General features: G+C 37.5%; 1 protein-coding gene across 1 annotated transcript in view; it reads right to left on the reverse strand.

Annotated features, from left to right (window-relative positions):
- Positions 1–5,400: 5,400 nt before the first annotated feature.
- The window catches only part of LOC142594579 (uncharacterized), a 101,336-nt gene continuing 83,332 nt past the window's right edge, over positions 5,401–23,404 (reverse strand). The window contains exons 7-9 of the mRNA XM_075718982.1: positions 11,287–11,376; positions 5,753–5,875; positions 5,401–5,493 (exon numbers count right to left, since the gene is read on the reverse strand). Coding sequence (XP_075575097.1) covers positions 5,401–5,493; positions 5,753–5,875; positions 11,287–11,376 — 306 coding nt within the window. The remainder of the gene's footprint in view (positions 5,494–5,752; positions 5,876–11,286; positions 11,377–23,404) is intronic.

A 23,404-nucleotide genomic window follows, 5' to 3' on the forward strand; every position in this document is an offset into this window, starting at 1 on the left:
TGTCTTATCTGCAGCACCACAAGTTATTACACACAAACCTATTAGGAATCAGCACTTGCAAACAGAAATACGTGGCTGCAATTGACAAAAACAGGCCAAAATATCTCTTCTTGTGTACAAGAGAAAATTTTATCAAGCATATTGCTAACCTTAATGAGCTGTAATTCTCTGCTACATGTTACTCATAACAAAGAGGGACAGCACAGTGAGGCTGACTTCTCTCAATCTGGATATGTTTGCAAAGGAAGCAGAACCGTCTCCAATACTCCATTTGGCCTCTGCTTGGGATTTATTTATTTTCATTTGATGTGTTGATTAAAAACAACAACAAAAAAAAATCATCAAAGATTTTTCCAATTCACCAGTTTTGACTCTCAGCTATCACTTGTTTTCTAGGAGTTTTGTGAGCATTCAGTATTTTGACTGTAGACATTTCTGAACTGTGCATATTGTACAAAAGTTAAATGGATCTGTTCTTGGGTAATATCTATTCTCAGTATTTAATAATGACCAATAATAATGGTTCCGATTCTCATCTCATCTGAATGAACATAACCTATTTTGCTAACTAGTATTACTCAGGACTTAAATTAGCATGAAGCTACATTCACTGAGCTCGGCAGCTTCCATCAAGTCTTACGTAAAACTTGACACCAGTGGAGCATCAGCACATTTCTTCTATTCAAGAAATGGTGAGGCAATCAAGTCATTCTCACACTTTTAATTAAAACCTTTAATTATCACAAAAAAACCAAAGGTCTCACTTCAGTCTCTCAAGATTTAGTACCAGATTTGGTACAGCATATTTTGATACCATTAATTTCTTACTACTTTTACAAAAGCTACTACAGAAGATTTTTAGTCCTTTGCAGAGATCAATAAATAATTAATACCGTGACCATATAGCAAATCTATAAAATGTAATGAAGAAACAGATTGTGATACATGATCTGTGATTCTCCCCAGCTTTAATTTCTCTGTTTCCTAAAATATGTGTTTAATGATCTACAGTTCACAGATTTTAAGTTCAGAAAAGACCATTTGATCATCTACGTTAACCTAAAAGTATCTCTCAGTCATTTTAGTATTGTCACGATCTACTTGCATTTAAAGCAGCAAGGATCTCTTCACCCCATCTGTCCCTCCTCTGGCATAGCAATTAAATCTCCCCCAACCCAGAAGCAATTCCGCCCCTCCCACTCTGCTCACAAATCGGTTCTGTCTGCAAATCTGTTTTGCGCTTGCTATCTGCACATCAGCTGCTGTCATTTCTTCTTCCAAGCCTGAGGGGAATAGGTTAGGGCAGTGGAGGAGCACTGCAGAGATCACTAGAAGAACAGCAGGGAGAAAGCTCTGAGCTGCTGAATTCTTTCTGCATCTTCCTTCAGGATTGACTTCCATAATGAACACGTTGCCATGGTTTGTGTAGGTGGTGGCAATCCATTTGTCCATGCTATTGCTGTCCTTAACGTGAGGCAGGTTAGAACCTTCTACATGTAAAATTTGCACTTCCCCTTTCGCACGCTTTCTAGAGGTCCTAATGATGCTACCCTAACATCACAAAACAAACCCACATCTAAAAGAGCACAGAAAAAATACAGTAAGGACTTTATATTTCAAAACAATTGGCAAATAACGCTCTATCCTTCAAAGAAAGTATGAAGAAGGAACCTTTTCAGAGTGTCTTTGAGATCAAAGGCAAGAATCCTGCTATGTGGCAGAGAATGAACTGGGGATGTTGCATATGTCTCAGTTTTCTTTCAAACTATAAAGCTAGACAGCCGTATAGTAGAAACTGTTTCTGAAATAGCACTTAAGGGACCTGCTCAAACAATTCTTGTTTTTCCAGCTTCCTCATGGGCAGCAAGGGGATTTGACAATGAATAGCCCATCCTTGCTCCAACCGTTTCAGTGGTTGCACCGTACTACCTACAGCTGCAAACAAAACGGAGAAACCCATTCTTTCCTAGAGCAGTGACTTTCACAGTTCTAAAATGTGCAACTGGTTAAAGCTAGAACAAACTCAAAGGGCTTTCAAGTACTAAAGGCTTGTTTATGAGACAGAACTCATACATGACGCTGAATGGGGAGCAAATTTAATTCCCACCCAAGTACTCTGATCAAAGGACTTGTCATCTGTGCTTGCAGATGGGTGGGCACCATTACAGTGGAATGAATGGGAAAAGCTGGCTGAACACATCAGAAAATCAGAACTGTTCTGTGTGAGAGGCACTGTGAAGATTCTCAGAAGTTAGCTAATTCAGCAGTTCTTCATCTTCCCTTTTCTGCTTTGTTGATACATCCTGAGATAACAGAAAGTGTAACTGAATTTCTCTTTTGACAGGGCAGCTAGGCTAAATACTGCTCAAAACTTTCCAATAGTTGGAAGGCTGCAAACCATTTTTTCAAACTACTAATTTCCCGAGCATATGAGGACACACATGAAATATACAATTAACTGCATCTGCTTGGGTATGGTTTAATGCTAAAAAGGAGATTTAGGGTTTCAAGTCTGTTCAAGGTACTCTGCCAGCTCAGAAGGCTTCTGCTCAAAGGAGAGAACTACCAGACATGAAAAGCCAGGGTCTCTATATTCACCAGATAATTTTGTTTCAGTGAAGGAAAACTTTTGAAGGAGTTCTTAAAGCAGAACAGTGAGATTTACAGAAAGCTTCCCCCACATGCATTAGAAGTGTTATTTCAGTAGAAGTTAAGTAAAATCAGTCAAATACCCAGATTCAGCTAGTCTACAGAAGAAATTTGGAGGAATCATTAAGTCAAATGCCAGTAGATATCCTAATTAAAAAGTGGAGAAATTAATATTTTTTGGTATGGCCAAAAAGAAAGCATGTTCTTTAATTTGTTTTAAGAAAGTAAAACACAATCTGTCATTAGACAAGTTTCAAGTGTTCAAAAACATACTAGCCTAGGAAAACCAGTATCTGAACAGGGTACAAGAAAAGGAGTTTTATTGCTCGTTAAAGTGGGGTTTTTTTTAGCAGCGTAGGAATCGAGACATAATGATTTGTATTTTGAGTTGATGAAATGAGAACTAATGCCAATTTACTTAGAGCAAAGTCTAATCCTCAGCTGTTTTATGAGCCATGAATTCACAGTTCATTTCTTCTTAGACTTTTTTCCTCTTATCTTTCTACTACACACTCCTTGAAGAAGTGAATTTCTGCAGCTATCAAGCTGGAATCCCACTATCATTATATAGAGAGCACTGGCAAGCCGTATCTGTTGAAATGGTTTCTAGGTGTTGATTCTACTCTCTATAGGTACCAGCACACAGCTCACAGTAAAATAAGAAATTAGTGATAAAGGTCTGTGGAACTGTCAGGTTTGTATTCCCCAGAAGAAAAGGAAAGAAATAACAGAAAAAGTAAATTATCTTCCATTGCTAGAGAAAAACTTCCTACTTATTCCTGGGGAAAGTTGTATTAGCCTAAAGACAGATAACAGTGTATCACTCTTCTATTCAATTAAGCAGTTTAATTTTCCTCTCCCAGTACATGTATTCTTATTTGCACAAAATTCTAGATTTATTCCATCAGTGCTACCTATTGACTGGTAAATAGGATATTGATAATTCACTGCACAACAATACACAGAACAGTTAACTCCTTTTGGCATTGCCTATGATTTCAACAGCTCATGTTTCCAGAAGCTGCTGGAGTAAGTTGGTTTACGGAGCAGTCGGCTTACTTTTGATAACCCCACAGTCTTTTGGAGGCTCATGACTTATAACCACTTTTTATTTCCACCTGTAGCTGGAATGCCTTCTCCTCACCTCTTGAGCAGTATCAAATAAAGCTTGAGAGAGGGTTTCAACAATGTATTTACTAGTGCAACAAGCCAAAAATAAATTCTGTCCTTCTCAAAATTCAGACAGATAGCCATTTTCATCACTACAATCACTTCCAAAAGCCTGTATCTATTCTATTGCAGTCAACAGCAAAACTATTTTTCCCCTTTTAGAGTGCGTCCGATGCATGTCAAAATCATTAACAAATCCAATTTTAAATAGGTGATTGTATTTCTGACAAGCATTGGCTGGAGCCACTTAGCATTATTCAAACATTCTGCAAGGAAAAGTCTTGCTCAAAATTTAAGATCTCAGACCACTCATTTTCATTTCCATGTCCTCCTACTCTCAGGACATCCATTCCTCCTTTAGTAGCCACTTCAATGGTTTGAAAAAGGAAAACCTTGGGCTTGAGAAGATGAAAAATAAGCAGCTCTTTGGCAGTCTGTCAAACAAGTTTCAGCACTGGATCAATGCTCCATTCTAACCAGACACACATCCTTTGTTTTTCTGAAGGGCCTGAAGTACAGGCAAGTGTTTACAAGTGTTTTCTCTCTCAGGAATTCTCACTGTAGTCCTCACCAGTGCAGTTCCTCCACTGATGCAAACACTTGTAACCACATGACTTTTTTTTTCCTTTTTTTTTTTTTTTTTTTTTAAATAATCTTAGTTGCTTAATCCTCTTCAAAGCATGTTTTGGTGGCTGTTTTCCACATCACAACTTCCATATTTTCTACAGCTAAGACAACCTGGGAACAGTGGCCCATTCAAACCAGTTAGTGTTTCTACCACACCATATGCTTCCTTCCACTGGCTCCCTCTACCCCATCACATTGGACATGAGCTCATTGTCTGTAAGGCACCTTTCAGACCCTTCTCCATTACTCCTGATCCATCTATCAGGTTTGGCTTATCAAATTACTAACTTCCATCTTTAATCAATGACACTTCAGGAATGTGGCTGTTTCCTAACAAAGCACTGCTTCCTTCCCACCACTAGAACTCTTTTTGTGCTTTGTTTCAACATACGCAAATTATTGGCCCCTGGAATTAGCTGGTAAGTAATAATGTCTTGGTTGATTCCATTTTCCAACTGAATCTTATTCTTACTCTACCCCATCATCTCAGCTGGATCTCACCTGGGGAATTCCACTATTTCATAGAATCAGTTTGTCCCATGGCATTATGCACAATAATCAGGAAAACAGAAGCAGGACAGTATCTTCAACTAAACAGTGAAACTTTTAGTGAAGAACATACTTAGGATTCAAAATGCATTATTGAATTTTTCTAAGTTTGAAAGGAAGCAGCAAATCAATGACATGAAAACAACTGTGTATCTACAAAACAAGCGTGGCTAGACACCAACATACTAAGCTTCTCTAGAAGCACATTAAAAGAAAGGTCTTTATGTACCATGCACTATAATTCTTTCTAAATAAGACCTCTCTAATAAAACAATAGCAGGTTTTGCAACCCTGTCCCGACATGGGATGCACTTTGCACAGGCAATACGAGCTGGTAACTACAGCTTGTTTCACAAGGCCACAATAACATTTTGCATCAAGTGAGATGGGAAGACATAGCCCTCTTTAAAGTAAAATATCTTGGCAGGTGTTCGTATTTCCTACATCAGCACAGTCACTTCTCATCCTTTTCTTCTCGTCTTGACGTACCTCCATTAACTGTACAGTGAAAACATACGTCCAATTACTTACAAAGTGTCTGATAAAGGTCTCCAAAGATGTCTCTCCTCTGATAGTTTGAGATCCCTTATAGGTACTTGGTCTACTGTATTCCATACATTTTATCATAACTAATCGGGGCATTCAGTCCCCTAGTTTGCAATGCACTTATGCTTCTGTGACTCACTGAATGAACATCAGGAATATTAAACAAGCAATAGAAGTACTGGATCGTTGGACATTACGGCATTATACATACCTTTAGGACCTGCTCTAAGTTCTCCAGCTTGGCTTGGAGCTGGTGTTTTCCCTTTACAGCCAAATCTCGTTCTTTGGTCACTCTGAGAAGGGTTTCTCTAAGATGGTCATAGTCTGATTTTACCTAGAAAAATTAAAATGTGATTATGGTCCAAACAGCTAATTAATCAAGGGAAAACTATAACTGACACAAACATTTCTACATGTTAAAATGGAAAAAGGAAAAAAAGTTCAAAGAAAATAGGAAAGAAGCATAAAAAATGGAAGGGAATATTCACCGAGGAAATTGTGTGTCTCATATACCTGTATGTATGAAACACATTTTCTTTCGACAACGACTATGATCTGGCAACCAAACTGTAGTTATGTGTAAGTTACGCAAAGTTAAATAAAGATACTATATAATGCACAAAATAAATGACAATCAAACAATTCCTAATTTCTCTGGATCTCATAGGCATCAGAGATGGGTGTGCTATATAAAGAGAGAGAGATCTAACACATATATAGAAATGTAACTCACATGTACGTTTTTCTGGACTATTCTTTAGTGTAAATTGACCAGAATAAACTCAAATATACATGACCAGCCTGGGCTAACATTTGAAATCAGTGTGTCTACAATTCAAAAATAGTATTTCTTCTGCAACAAAACCCATGCTCTCCCTTAAATATTTGCATACAGAAGGTTTTTAAAGGATCAGATACTCATCAGGTAGGATTTGTTTTCCAATTTAATTTACTTGGTGCTAGCTTAACCATTTCAGTACGCCTAAGTCTTTTTTTACAGGATTTTGTGAATCATCAGTGATAGTGACTACTTCCTAAACACACATAGAAAATAAGAAAATACAATATTAAACTACTTTATCCTGCCATGGAAAAGTTCTTTCTTCAGTTCAGATCAGCTGAAAATTTGATTTCTTATCCCTGATCATTTTATGACGTTATGCCTTGTATTGATGCAGGACAACAGAATTGTGACAGCTTGCATGATATCAGAAACGTCAATTTTTACATTAAGAATGAAAATCCACCAGCAATAAACACCTAGGTAAAAAAAATACATAATGTTCGCATACTACTTCCACTTCCCTGCAATGTTGATGGAAGGTAAGAAAGCAAAAGAGCATGCCATAATATTTTTAGTGACAGTGTTCGGAGAAGCATTTGTTTTCCTTTGTTAACTGCAACACAGTGCAGAAGCATAAACAACGCTGGCAGGATTACTGACTAAGGCAAGGCAGAGCGGTACGAAGTACCGGGATAAGGCATAGGCTTTAATCTTGGTGCAGCTCATGTTTCCTTCTAACTCCCGTTAAGGAAGTGACAAGCACTTTTTTTTTTTTCAATGTAATTACCCTAATTTCTTGGTGGGTTTTTTTTTTAAAGAATGAATGGCATTAAGCAATCTCTGACATGGATATCTCCTGGACATTTTCAAAAGCGATGTTTTGGAAACTGATTCAGCCTGTTTGCCTTCTGGCTCCAGTTTGTTAACTTGCAAATTTTGCCATGGTCCAAACAATCTAAATGGTTGCAGCCAGCCCTTGTATTCATCTTTGTAAGAGGGCTCTTTAGAGTGCAGTGGACTAGAAAAAAGAAAGAGGAAAATGGAACAAATCATGTTTTCCACAAGAACTGATGCAATTATTGTCAACCTCAGGATTTTTTTTCTGTGCACAGATTTTTCTTTTCCTCTTCCCTCATTTCTTTATAACTAAGGAAACTATTAAACAATGGATTTTCAGAATCTATTAACTTCCTGCATCCTTTGTATTGTATTTCAGATCAGTCAATGTAAATTGTTGAAGAATAATGGAGTGGAAAAAGGAAGCAATGAGGTATCACCATCAACGATGCAATTTTGTTATTGTCTGTGATTCTCAGTTAATTTACTGAGGATGAATGAAGTACAATATTTTGAACAAGTTTCAAGGAAAGGTTATTTTCCTCAGGCTTTAGTTTTTCCTGTCTCTAAAACAGTTGATACCAACTGACTACCTTTGTAAAGCATTTTCTAAAACTTACTAGTCATCATAGCCTGAATAATTCTGGGGGGTTAGTGAGCACGGTACCTTTCTGCTATGTGTTTTTCCCTGCTGGCAGCGAAGGGGCTATCGGAACAAATGGTATCTATCAGGCTGCTAAGGTAATTTTGGAAAGAGATGAATTAGAGACAGGTAGAACTGTAGATATTTTACACATCTCAGGATCTTTCATTTAGGATCTGAAAGCCCATAGCTAAATTAGTTAAAGTTTAGGAATACACAAATAGTTCTGGTAATTTCTCTACTTTCTCTTTTGGTCTTTTGATCGAAGTTCTGTGTATATTTTCATTTTGCAGGTTGGAAAGAACACAACCAAATGTACCAACCACCTTCTGCTAATTACTCTTGTTACTTCCAGCAACACTGATAACTCTTAATATTTCTACAGGACATCCCTGCCAGGACTTTTTCCTCTGAAGAGTGTGTATCACATAGAATGTTGTGATATACGCATTTATATAACCCATAAGGCAGCATAAAACTTGATGAGTCTATCATTTGCTTTTTTTCTTGCTTAGACAACATTTGTTCTTAAATGTGAATTTAATGCTCTCTCCAAGCAGGCTGTTTAAGAACATATGGGTTATACGTGAACTTGAATTACACACAGAGCACATCAAAACATCAATGTTCCCAGTGGCAAAAACAGTTGACCTAAATAGAGTGCCACCATAAACAGTTCTCATTTCATGACAGAAACAGGGAACATTTTGATCTGTGATGTTTCTCTGTTCAATGCATCAACCAATTTCTTTTTCACCCCGTACCTCCACACGCGCTAAATGTGCCCTCACTTGAGTCAGTCATGAAGGCCAGAATACTGCTAAAGTGTCTGCCACTTCCTGAACACTTGAACAGAAACTAGTTATTGAAAACCAGCACAGGAAAACCACCCAGCGTTTTATTTCATTGGTGAAAGGTTCCATCAGCCTTATAACCCACCATTTGCCTTAGCTCTAGACATTAGTGACCTGCCAATTTCTCAAACTGACATCGTTCAGAAAACATTATTCAGAAACTGCCATGAAAACGGTGTGATTTCAGGGACTGTGGAAATAACTGCTGAACGCATAATGCCTATTCTATTTTTACATAAAAACACTAGCCCGTATACATTCAGATGAGCGGGAAAACGTGTCAGAGCCTGGTGTCATAGCACCCTTAAGGACACAAAATCTTTCCACAAGTACTCCACTCCAGGAATGCAACTTTGTTTCTCTGATGCAGAGGACCAAAACTAAATCGTGTAAGTTATGTACAATTTTAGCTTTATTTTGTCGATTTAAAGGTAGCCAGCCTTGTACCTACTCCTTTCTAGAATAAAACTTCAGCAACTACATTGTGCAAAAATGAGCAGTAGTTTTATCTGTGCTACATAACAGAATGCATAAACACTCCTCCAGCCCCATTTGCTTGGATAAAGTTGGCCTGTTTTCCAGGCCAGCTCTCAAGGGTGAAAGAGAATAAATTATTTTAGGCAGGTTTTCCCCTTCAGGGCTGAGCCCTAACTCTGTTAGAATTCTGCACCGACCTCCACGTCCAAAGTTGTATAGTTTCACACTTTCTGAATAGTAAACTACAATCTAATCTATCCTCAACCTCATTGTGTGTGGTAAAAAAAAACCCCAACAACCCAAAGCAAACCAAACAGAAAAACCCAAGTAATTCCCTCAGAAAGCCTGTTATGCAAGAAGGAAAACACAAGGTTACTTGAATGTTAATACTGCAAAGATGCATATTGTTAAAATTGTTAAAAGTGAGAGGGCACACTTAAAGCAAGTCTTTGATCCTACTGAGGCTGAGAGACATAAATTAGTAGCACAGGCATCCAGAATTGTTGCATTGTGCCTCTCACAGTGCTTAACACATTTGAGGAAACAAACACCCGTAGTATGACAAATTCTGACACTACAATAGGAAAAGGTAATTTTATTACTAGCTTAGTGACTAACGTGTCAAAGGTTGACATTTTACCTTTATATTTTATATTGCTTTTACTAGCTCTTTCAATGTACCTCAAGCGCTTCACTAGTGTAAGAGACAAACATTACCTATAATAAAGCATTATTAACCGCACAGTTCTTCACTTTCTCATAATAAAAGGGCTAATATTTTTAGCGTCACCAATGTACTGAGCCTTCACTGCATTAATGCTGCATGCTATTCCTGTGTCAGCTAGAATATAAAACTGCCTAAGTAAGACTTATGTGCCTCGTGAAGTAAAGAGTAAAGGCAATGGGTAAACAACAATAAAGAAAAAACATTAGGGAAGGGAGAAATTCTAGACAGATGATGAATAAAATTAAGTGATGCTATGATACACATGGCTTCCTCCTATCATAAAACATTATTATACTGCCTTTTTATATAAAAACAATTTAAATTCCTCAGCAACAGGAAATTTCAGGTCTGCTTCGATACCAGGTGCTACACACAAAATGTAGAGTACATACATGTAGAGTACATACATGCCATCTCTGAATTTTAGTAATTTGCATTGTCTCAGGGACTTAATCAGACCTCCTTTGGCTTGGAAATTCAGCAGTGGGCTACTCCGTGACACATGCACGTCAGAGATATCAAAGCACGCAGCCACCACTGTTTTGCAAGCTTTGAGGATGGGCTTTCATCAGAGCCGATGTGAGTTACAGCTCTTCTGGTTTGAATGAGGTTGCCGAGCAACTCACTTAAGCCCTGTAGAAATCCCAGATTGGAGTTTTATTTTTAGCTAAATGTAGCTCTGTAAAGTGGCTGGTTCATGATGTTTCTTCCACTGAATGCATATGTGGTGAGGTAAGGCACATCAGCCTCTCCTCCCGTGCCAGTCACACCATGGAATATTTGCCATAGATATTATCACGCTGTAGTCAGAAAGACATGTTTTGTCCCATAACAGGCACCCAAAAAAAAAAAAAAAATTTGAAGAAAAATGCTTATTATTAAACCAGTTTTTGTATCAGGACCTGGGACAGCTGAGACTATGCCGTGTGCTGTGCTACAGGGGAAATAACAGCTAAGTAGAGTTTTGGACATCTGTTGCTGGACAGGAGCTTTTCAACACATTAGAGAGAAATTTAAAAATGCAAAGAAAAAATGCAGAAGGGTAGGGAAAAAACCTCCTAGACAGCAATTATTTCTATCAGTATTTGGCAGAAAAAGAAGAGAAGTTTTCAAACAATTCTCATCAAAATCACTGAAAAAGTCTTTTTACCAAAACCTAATGCCAATTTTCAATAGTAAGAAAATACGCATCCGAGAAATAATGTACCTCTCTAAAGTCTACCAGCATGTCTTAAATTTTCACTTGAAAATAACATCTGTTCATAAAATAAATTTTTGTAATTTATTTTTCATTAAAATATATTCTGTTCTCAAGTAGAAGCAAGCAAATCAGAAAAAAATTACTATACAATCCACTTCTATCCACTCTGCAGCCTGATTTCTGCAAGAAATGAATGTATGAGTTCTGTGCCCATGACGTTACCTGGTCATATTGCAGTGCTTTGTGGGACACACTTGCATACTGAAGGCTCAGGCGATTCTTTTCTTGCACAGCATCCTTCAGTTCATTTTCCTAGAACACAAGTAAAGAGTGTTATAGACCATTTATCTCCATTACAGTACATCCTATTAAGTGCTTAAGAAAGCAATGTTTTTGCATTATTTGGTATTAACAAACTATTAAAAGTAAAATCAGGCACAGAGCCAAAGGCGCTGAAGGTGCAGAAGCAGCAGATCAGCTTGCAATTACCGTTGGCTCTATCGCAAGACCACATGTTTTCAGTAGATGATCTGATTAAAGATGTGCAGGCAAAGAGAGATGACCTGACTTCACAGGCCTGGTGTCTATAAAGATAATAATAAAAAAATCTCCCTGTGGATGTAACAAAGAGCTCAAACCTGGCTGCCTCACTTAGAGCCGGGAAGAGAAAGAGACTTGGCTCCCAGGAAAAAAAAAAGTCATGCTATCAAACTTAGGTCTTCAGAAGGCATTTTGAGGGCAAAAGCCAACAGCTGGAATGTATACTCATGTACACATTTTTATATTCACATACTTCACTTCGCTTATAATGTATATCTATTTATAATATATGTATATATATACACAGTCTAATACAAACATTATCAGAATCTGGGCAGAGCATCTATGTATTACAGTGGCAGGCAAATCAGAAATGCAGATGGAAGTCAAAAGGTAAGTTACCTATGCCTAAAGGTCAAGGTATTAACTACAGCCTCAGGAATGTATTTTTATTTATTTAGACAGCACTATAAGAAGGAAAAAAGGAAAAGTAAATACAACTCAAATATACAGTCAAAGGTCAAACCAGAGGAGTGGAAATGCTTTGTCTGGTCACACAAATCAAAATACATGCAGCTCAGAAAAAACCAGCAGCATCTTCTGATATTTCTGACAATTTCCTTTTTTGCACAAGTTCACAGAGGTAGTTGTCCAATTCAATTAAATTTATTTCCTTATAAAAGTTGCAATCAGTCATGCTGGGCAATCTGTAACCTTTCCATCCTACAGTGTGCATTATACATTATATTCTAACAACATTGGTTATATTTGCCAAAAACTATACTAAAATGGGCAAAACTGGGGCCACTTTTGAGTGATTTGAAATAATTTATGGTTTTTCACCATTAGAATCCACACTATCAGCAGATTTCTCTACTAATTTCTCTGACGTCTTAAGAAAAACTCTTCAAGTAATGCTTTATCATAATTTCTCTCTAAAATTCTCAATATGAAATAAAAATTAAATTGCCAATTTTTGATTTACTAATGTAGGCCCTAAAAAAGGAATTTAAAGATTCTGATATTTAAATGTTTTTCATACTACTTAAACCAAAAAACTTGCTATTTTAAGCATACCTTTCTTAAAAATTTCAAAACTCTGTGCACACAAGATCCATGTTTTGAACAGAAAACTAGCAAATGAACAATGAAACAACTTTCAGTGAACAAAAGTTGTTAAACTGTTTATCTAAATTGTTTCCTAAGCTTCATTACCTGCACATCAGAACTAATGAAGCTTACAAACCTCTGCCTTGGCTACTTGCCTGATATCTAAGAAGGTGTGACACCCAAACCTGGTTGAAATTAACCACTGGGCTCAAAATTTATTGGGTCAGCTAAGCAGATAGTATGATTATGTGAATAATTTTTTCTATAGAAAATGCAAATAAAATGTCAGTTTTATAAAACATTTCCCACAGAAAAGGCCATTCTGAGCAACAGCGATTTTAACGTATCTATCAATTCTGCAGAATATACTGCACCTCTACCCACACCTGGAATGCCAGTCTGATAATTAATTTGTACATAAACGAAGGATAGTGAAAACTAGTTCAGCTTAAGTTGAACATGTTGACATGTTACAGCACCATCATGGTACAATATCAGAACATCGCATCATCTGCGGGAAGCCGTTCTCTTGGCTAAGTGGTACGTGCTACTGCACTGAACTAAACTAAGATGACAAACTGCAGAATATTCAGTCTCCTGATTGCAGATATACCTACCACCTCGCACATAAGGAGCTCAGCAATTATAATTTCTCACGTCTGTTAAATCTGTTGTTCCGGGTGCAATTAAAAGTGGCTGTCAGGCCCTAAAAGACGCTAGACAGTTCTGAGGGCCAAAATGAGAAGAATTTCTTAGCTCACATTGCATTTGCAAAGGTGTGAATTAAATCAGTAAATATTTTTATAATATCAACAAACTGCACAGAACAGTTCCTTGGATATGCAAATAAATCACTGCATCCTATTAATAGCTGAAAGTCACTTGTAAAGCACTGTGTGTCTATTCTGCGCTTTACGAGGTGAAAATAAGCGACACTACCTGCTCGGAAACCCTTACAACTGCAGGCTTTTGTCAAGCCAGATTTGACATTGATTTTAATGGACCAATTTGTATTTGCTACAAATCGATACTGCTCAGCTGACTTGAACAGGGAACAAGTGACAATAAGTTACCAGGTTTTAATAATGTTATTGAAAGGAAAGCCAGCAGAAAGGGGGGAGGGGAGGAGGAGAGGAGGAGTAATTGATGGCAATCTAGGCCAGCATCTTTCACACCCTACTTAAATTCTCCAGAATGGGAAACAGTTTATGAGAGGTGGCACAGCAACTGGGCTGGCTGTTAGTCCTACCTGAAGAAAATACATTTTTATCGTGTTATTTGCAACGATGAACAGAAGTAGGGCAGGAACTATCCCACTTTCATCGGTCCTTAGTTATAAGCCTATTTCTTTTCACATATCTCTGTTGATCATATTGGTGATTTCTCTCAGTATTCTTTCGCATTTGCCAGGACAAAGCACCGCCTACGTTCCCCATCCCAACCAAGTCCATAAAGATCAAGAATCACCTGAAACGGTAGCAGGAATTACTGGCACACTTCTAGCCTAAAAAATACACAGATAGAGACCCAGCTACTAAAACTCAGGTGCAAAGTTTCCACTGGCAGTATTTGCAATAAGGATATAATGTATTTGTGTGTGTTATCAGTGTGTTTGGAAGCGACACAGATACATGCACACTTATAATATTTAGATTGCTTGCGCTCAGAAAATGCATTAAGGAACAAAGAACAAATGACTTATCAAAGGCCTCGGCGCAATAACATGTGGTAAAAGCCAGAAACTGAAGGAAAGCCTTGTAAATTTTAGCCAAGTTCCTTTACTGGGCCGTGTCTTCTGGAACCAATCCAAGTCATAATTACTGTCAACTCGGAAATTCCCACAGTATTAGCTTCATTCATTTGTTGAACTGGAGTCATCTCTCAACAACAATGAACCCTACAACAAGGGCTCTGGCAGCAGAGCTCTGGTGGCTTCAGCTGCAGTAGTTCAGCCACTGCACAGTGTGATCAGTCATGTCCCCGGAGGCAACCCGTGATGTGCACATACTGCTGCCCGAAGGGGAGCGCAGGCTAGTTTCTGTGTAGTATACATGAATAGTACTTCAACAAACAGTTACGTTCTCTCTCAAAATTCCTCATGGCCCGCTTTTCCAGTGTTGAATATTTCCAGATGCTAACTTTTACTTGGAGAAACATGCTTACAGTACTTACTATCCATCTCCTTACCATCTCCTCTCTTGTGGCTGTGAAACACCACCTGGATTTTTGCAAATGACAGTTATGCATCACTGCAGTTCATGATTTTCTGTCTAACCCATTGACTTCAGTGATTTGGTCCCTTAACAATACCCACCTCAATATTTTCCAGATTAGTTAAATATAAACCTTCAACAAAAAAGATCAAAGTTAATCCCAGGTACCCCAGAACTAAACTCCACTGAATAGGCAATCATACATTAAAAAAGGGAATTCCAGTCATGTAGATGAAAATGACATTTTTACTGTTTTCTTCCATGTACAAACCAGAAACCCCAAATTTCTGGTATAAATCCTTATTGGCCCACAGTCAGTCTCTGCAAGTTGCCAGTTGATGGCTGCTCTTCTCAAAAGTGCTGTCATACCACCCTTGTGTACACGCCCATTTGACGGGGGCCGGGGGGGGTTCATCTGGTGAGGAATCCAACATATTTGATTATCATTTCACTGTGTTGTGAGTTGTCTTCATTAAGATTTTATGGTTGGATCCTGAAAGAGCTTTGAAACTTCAAATGCTTTTTAAGGGAGACAGATGCCTTTTGAAAATCCCAGCTATGTTTCTTCTTGCACTGGAAGGTTACACTTCCTTAAGATGCTATACTGAAATAAATAGCATATTTTTCCATTCTCTCTCCGTTACTTGGCAGCTAGCTCTGAATGCATTAACAACAGGGCAACACTTCTCCCTTCAGCTCTTACAAGTGCCAATTCCAAACAGAACCTCCAAGTCAACAGAAAGAAGAGGTCAGCAAATACATAGGGCAGCCATCACGAATGACAGACTTACTGGCAGTAGCCTGGATATGTGCTTCTTGCCTCCAGCTTGCCTGCGAATGCTAAGGATTCTCCGCTACAGCCTTCCCCACTCTCAATTTAATAACTCTACCACATTCTAAAGGGAACATGCAAAGAGGCATCACTCTGTTATTGCCTGCACCTAAATGGAGATTTTGTGGGATTTTGCCATTTATTTTGAAGCTTGACATGATTCGGATTGTTAAACTTCTTGACAATAAACCAGTACCGGTCCAAAAAACAAACAAACATTACCATGCACTCTTCCCTCATCCTTTCTATTTTTTATACAAACAGCTCTTGACTTCTTTTTACAAATTTAATACGAGTTTGGTCCTTTTTCCCCTGCTGCCTTCTCCCCTGTTCTTCATTTATTCACTGTATGTAACAATTCTGACAATTAAATTGTGCCTAAGAAGCAACGTTTTACTAGAGTCAAATGAGGTCTACCATTTAACCTATGCAAATCAATCCACTGCAGCTGGTTATAAAGACAAGTAGAGTGAAGATTAAGAACTCATCAAGCCAGTTAGTCCAAGACACAGTATAAAGGCAAATGCTGACTGAATGTTAGCAGACTAATATGCAAGTGAAAAGGAAGCAGTACTTCATACTTCCAAAAAAGCTTCTCACCAGTCTTCACAGTCTTGACACTGGGTTTCAATTATTAGTTGAACAGTCTGTCAACCCCTTTCTAATTATGTTGCTACACAATACCCATACCCATTTAAAAAAATCAGGGGCTTGAAGCAGTTTCATTACTAGTCTAGCATGCATCCAAAAATTTTACAGAGAAATGAATGTGGAAAATTAATGAAATTAATGAAATTAATTAATTAATTAATTAATGAAAGAAACAATAGAAGCTGTATGTAGAACTGTTTCACCTTCCCCTAGAAAAAATTGAAAGTATTGTCACAGATTAGCATCAACTTACAGAACAAACCAAACCCGACCTTTTTCTAATGTATGTAGGCAGAAGTTGCACGGAGCTTAGATTGCTCTTGCTTAAGCTTTTCTACTAAGTTGAGTACAAGACGCGTAAACCATACTTACGTATATTACATATGTGGTGGTATGTCAATCAAGCTGCATTCAGGTCAGGACCATAAGTAGCATAATTTGCAAAAAGAATCTGAAATGTCTTTAGCATGTCAGACAAAATTCCAAACAGCAAGGATATTTTCTGCTGGATGTAAGGAATGCTTCAGGCATTCTCAGCTCAGATAGGCTTTTTGATTTAAGGAAACAACACTAAGGATGATCTTTTCAGAATCTGCGAAGTAAACTGAATGAGAAAATTGACAGCCCTCCAAAACGTATGTAAACACAAGCAGTCCTGCAGCGTGCCATTTCTCAAGGGATGCCCAGAGCACTACATGGATTTAAAGGCTCACACACCAGCACGTACTTCACAAAACATGAGACGATTAATAAGGAAATATCCATGAAAACTTAAAAGTAAAAGACATTAAAAGTAAACTGTGTTACCTTATATATTAGTTGCATCTTTTTAAGTTCAGAAATGAAGGCAAAAATGTGTGTTCGTAACAGAGCAAAAGTAGAAATTCTCCTATGGATATGAGGACCGACTATAAAAATTCACAGTAGGAGGATGACTTCTGTAGATTTAATACAATCTGACACCACTGTCTGGGTAACAAGGTTCTACATTGCCTGGAGAAAGGCATCTGTTGCCCTGTGTGCTAGTTTGCTCATCCATCAATTATTTTTGTTTAAAAAAATGTTATATACTATTCATTTATTTGTAGCTCTTTTTCTTTGAGACTCGTTTTTGCCAGTAACCTGGAATGACTGTATTAGAACACTCTGATTATAATCCCTTGTGATAATTCTCTATTTTGATGATAGATGATACAGGAATAGAATTAATTCAAGAGAAAAGTGAAAACCTCTAGTCTACAGGTACTTAAAGAAAATGGAAAAATGAAGAACCTTCTTATCTTTTCTCATGTATTTTTGCCCTGTAAATGACTCATTTCTAAGGTCAGGTTCATCACTACCAATTCATTTTTTTTCTTTCTGTAAGAGCTAGATTTTAAAGGCGAAGCTGACTCATCCTGAATAATACACAGGAATTTAGGAATTTAGGAATTTAGGAACCTCAACACGGACAAGCTAACTGAGCTAGGCTGAGGCACAGACTGTACAACAAACTGCCATTAAAACCTTTCCGATCTTCTCTTTGTAATTAGTGGACGATGCGAGAAAAATACAGGCTGTCCTGTATAATTCTAACCACTATATAATATAGCACTGAGCAAAGTGGAACCAGAAGCAAGCAGGAAAAATGGCAGTCACAAGAGATGCTGCTGTTCTGCTACTGGTAGTTAATGTTCTGACACCACTTCCATTATATCTGTCAGCTTTGGATGCGTACCAGTAAGATAAAAGTGGGATCAAAGAAAGCACTGAAAGATGCTGAATGTCCCCTCCCTGTCCCATGAAGGGGACAGTTCGATCCCGTAGTGGCTTCCACAGTTATCTACTCTGATAGTTAGAAAGCTGCACTTCTAATAAACAACTATAAGTTAGTGGAAAACTATTAAATGCAATGAAAAGTAATCAAACTACAGACTTTTTTTTTCAGGTGTTCTGCTATTCCCATTTGATCCTTCCTCTCAATTGTCATGATGAAGTACATGTTAGCAAGCAGTACAGGAAAGTAGTCTGACATTTTATGATGTTAACATTTAAAAACCAAGGAATTCCTACAGAGAATATTAACAGGAATACGTAAGCGTTTTCTGCAGAGAATATTAACAGGAATACATAAGTGTTTTCTGCTGCTACTCTTAAGACAAAGGAAGATCTACTCAGAAATGCTTGCATTTTAAATAAAATCACAATTCTATTTTCTTCATTTTATAAATAGGAAATTTTCCATGCAAATTATGCTTTCTTCTAATAAAGGAAAACAAATGCAGCTTTACCCCTCTAATCAGTAGGCTGAATTTAGCATAAGAAACACTATATAAAAATAGCACTTCTTAAAAGGCACTACTAAATAAGGAACACGGGAACTGTTTATTGGACTTGGAAATCACCACTGTCTTGGCACTACAGTGACCAGGACCAGATGTTATGGAGGAAGCACAAACAATTAATGCATGGTATTATTTTTCACTTCAATAAGACTCTTAAGATAACAAGCTTTGTGCTACCAACTCATTTAATCCATTTTTTTTTGTCTTGTCCTTTGGAACAGTAGCTTTTCACGCAACCGTTTCTCCTAACTTGTCCATACAATATTTTCTACCACCTCAAATCCATCACCACCACAAGAACACTGATTTACACGTTAGGGAACTCACTGCTATGTTTTGCAGGATCAGAGAGGAAAAGGACAGATAAACATCAGGTTCACCTGAACTTCTGGAAGATTCCCCTATATTAGAATCACATGCAACCATATTTGATTCGCTGCTGCTCAGACTATGGCTGAAAATTGTTCATCACGCTCTCCATCTCATTTTTTTCACCTATGGCAGATAGTATGAACATGACAACACCCTCTCATCTCTTTTAATAATGCAAATGGGTAAAGTGATACCATTGGACACGTGTAAGTGCAATGGTTTTATTATAGCATCCATACTTGTGAATAAATAACACGGCAGACATTCTATCTGCAGCTGTTTACAATGAATTACCAAATATGCAAGTTCTCTTCAAGGGATTACTTTTGGATTTTATACCTACCACGGCTGAAGAAAGTAATCATGAAGACAGCAAACAAGCAGACATTCCCCACAACAGCATTATTTAGTGTTTGCTGTTATGCTTGTATTTTATCATGCCTTGCCTCCTCCATGAGGTATGTGGAATGCATCAACTAGATTCTATACTCAAAAGCAAAAGACCAAATGTCTTTGCACAATTCCAGTTCACAACACAGATGGAATGAAGTCTCTAACTGGCGGTAGGTGGCATTACTTTTTTTCTTGTTAACTTCTGCAGAAAGTATCAAACAACACTAATCCAACAGGCAAAGACAGTAATTGCGTAACTTTTGGTTTCAGTATCCTCTTTTAAACCTTCTCAGCATTTACAATGAAATGTTATTATTGGATAGCTGCTTAAGACAAAACCATACATTGTTGTGGAAAAGTAGTATACGAATGTATAGCTGATAACTGAAGAATCAATTCAAGGTAATTTTAGGCCTATCAATTTCACAGAAAAATAAGGGGTAAGGGAGAGGTCAATTCTCATTAATAATGAGTTATTTATGTATGCTACTGTAATACTTTCAGTCTAAGGCTGTTCCAATAAATAAAATTATGCAACATTGATAATGCTTTCATCAGTGACCATACGAAAGTTATTGATAGGCGTAAGTTTTAATACAACCTTCGTATGAAAGTAATTCGACCACCGACACCACAGCTGTTCCCAATTTAGCCACCCGGAGCACCGATACAATGTGCTTCAGCTTTTGTGCAGGCACTGCCCCAAGCCTGTCAGTGTTTCAGAGGCATTTGGACAATGCCCTTAACAACACGCTTTAACGTGGTCAGCCCTGAGCTGGTCGGGCACTTGGACTAGAGGATCGTTGTAGGTCCCTTCCAACTGAAACAGTCTAGTCTATTCCATTCTACCCTCCTCAAGATACCCCCTCACCTCAAGTTAGCCAAACTACTACTAAGTATTTCCTTTAAAAAACAAGCACATTTGTGTTCCACCTGTCAAGTAACTTCCAGCTACTGGGAACATAACCATAGCCAAAGATATAGTAAAAATACATTTCTGCAGCCTTTAGTAGTGAATTAAACTTAATATTACAGCAGTGCTTGCCCTCAGACAGTATTAGAAAGGTAATCAATCTGATTTGCGGACTGAAGGAAAATCAGTATTTATTCAGGCGTTTTTCTTTCAATTATTTTTACACTCACTTCTCAACACAATAAATTAATCCATGTATCTGAGAGACAGAGGGTCTAATTCTCATTTACCATGGCACAGTTCTAGTTCCTTCAGGGATAACTTACACCAAAGAGAAAGTAAAAAATAATCTTAAATTATCCACTGCTAAGGGAGAAAGGAGTGAACAAGGTCCCTGGTCTTATGTAAAGGCACAAAGAAAACACAGTGTGGCTTAAACATTAACCCCATTTGAATGCTGGTATCAAGCTGGCACTGTCTGAAGGGGACATCCCCTACTGCCCCCTTAACAAATATTTTGTTTTTATTTTACCGTCATACTGCATGGTTTTTGTTTCACATCTCCAACTGGTAGTAAATTGTTCTTTTGCCTTGAGTCCAGTGGAGGTACCAACGATCTAACTTATTTTTGTAGGTCAAACGAAATGCTGCCAAATATTTAAAAATAATTAAAATGCATGGTGTAGTTTTAGTGGTTCCTGCATAAGTGTGAATTTCCACTCACACTTTGCGGTAATTCCTAAGGAACTTGCTATCCACATTTTCTGCTTCCTTCGATTTCACTAGTGGCAGAACAAACAAAATACATCAGCTAAAAAACATGAACAAGTTGCTCTTGATCACCACTGGAGCTCATTAGGGATAAGGCTGCACCAGAAAGCATCTGTTCAATTTACTACTAAGGCATTAGGGTTTCCATTTGCTGATCAACAGAAGGTATACAGAAGACTGGTGAGCGGCAATGGGAACTTGGAGATCTCAGTAGAATCCCTTGCAGGATCTTCTAAAGACCATGTATGTTAGCATTCTGCTAGCATACCAGTTGTGGATGCTTTTATACAGGACTAGCTCATGGAGAGATCTTGTCAACTTTGATTAAATTGTCAAGTTCATCATGCTATTTCTTATAATAGAAATTTCTTATTCTTACTGAAATAGAGCAAGGCATTTCTTGTTCTTCTTCACTGATAATTAAAATGCAACTAGTTAGATCAGCTTTCACAAACATTTCTCAAAAAGCTTTCCTTTTTGTCATGCACAAAGAGGAGAGAATAGCAAACAAGATCAACTGTTGTCATGGTAACGTCGTGTCCCAGCAGGTGAAAAACTCAGTCCTGTGGCACTAAAAAAGAAGGATGAAATGTACTGAACCTAAGCATAACATCAGCTAAAGCTCAACAAGCTAAATGTTTTTTTGTAGATTGGCATCTTTTCAAGCAACACATTTAGAGAGGCAAATATTGAAAATAAAAGTGTGAACTCTGGTGACATTAGTAATTATTCAATTATCCCAGAGTAATTTTATTAGACAGAATTTATATTGATATGTTGTATAATTTTGGAAATCTCTATGCAAAGTTTAGCACATTTTTTAAAAATTATAAGGGACTTGAAAACAGAAGATAATTTTTAATATCAGGACAGATACAAGAAAAATATGCTGAATAATTTTAAGGGTTGGATGTCAGAAGCATCATTCAAAAACAGCTCTTCATGCTCCAGAAGTTCTGTTTTCAAAACAGATAATATTACAGCCTTCAAGTAAGACTGTAAAATCAATTTTTCATCTTCTGTTAAACTAAGATGGTGTATATATAAACACTAAACAAATTTATGAGGTAACCAAAACAAAGTATTATGGGCCACTGCTTTCCCTATGTGAGTTTTTAAGAAAAGCTGTACAAATCTGTATGTTGGTCCTTCTGTGGTCCAACCAAATCTTTCTTAACTGAGATTATCTACGAGTGCATGCCCACCTCAAAACACTTCATTCCCATTTACAGAGATCGGGACAATGCTTTGCCTTTCTTCCTTTGGGAGAACAAGCATGCAGGTAAGTCATGAAGGCTTTCTTTTCAGCTGCAGGGCTCTCAGACAATGGGAAATCACCATGGATCATATTCTATTAATCAAAGCTGTTTTCAAACCATGTTCAACACAATTTGAAAACTAGGAAAAAATGGAACTTTATGTGATTTCTTACATAATACAACATTAAATCTGAAAAGGCTGCATAGTTTGTTCTAAACAATACGGATACCATTTTCCCCACCCATTTAGCAAAATGTAACAACTTTAACAAAGCTGAATAGTTTTACTATGTGCCTATTTACAGGTGTGAACACGTACACATAGTATTTTTCTAAGGATTCTCAGGAAAAATACATCACAAAACAACGAGTTTAATCAGTCTGCCAGTCAGAATTCAAAATTTATTCATTGCTTACAGTCCTTGGGCAAGCAATGAGTGAACTGTGCATCCATCTTTCCTAAGTGCCAAAAAAGGAGAAGGCGGCTCTATCACCTAACTAAAGCAATGCTGTTTCTTATCCTTCTACTCAATATCATGTAAAGTCCTGTGGCAAAGACATCAAGGAGAAACACAATAGTGAGCAAATACTAAATTCACCAAAAATGATGATTTTTTTCAAATAGTATGTCATTATTTTACTACTTGAACTTCAGTTCAACCTTGAACGTCAGTAATGTACCAAACTTCATATTAGGCACTACCCAATTAGAAGAAAGTCACTGCCTAAATATATTATGTTTTGTTTTTTAAAGCATAAGACAAAATAGGGGCTAGAATCAAGTCTAAGTAATACATAATTTTGGAGGCAAGAAATCCTCTGTATATGGAAAAAGGAAAGTAGCTTCGCATTTTTTAAACAGTGGCTGCTTCAAGACATTATGCAGCTTGGAGTTACAAAAACGGTATTAGGAAAGGTTATTTGACAGAGTGCAAATGAAGAGGATGAGAGCAGTATCTCCA

This window comes from Pelecanus crispus, chromosome 11 (assembly GCF_030463565.1).
Source record: "Pelecanus crispus isolate bPelCri1 chromosome 11, bPelCri1.pri, whole genome shotgun sequence".
NCBI classification, from domain to species: Eukaryota; Metazoa; Chordata; class Aves; order Pelecaniformes; family Pelecanidae; genus Pelecanus; species Pelecanus crispus.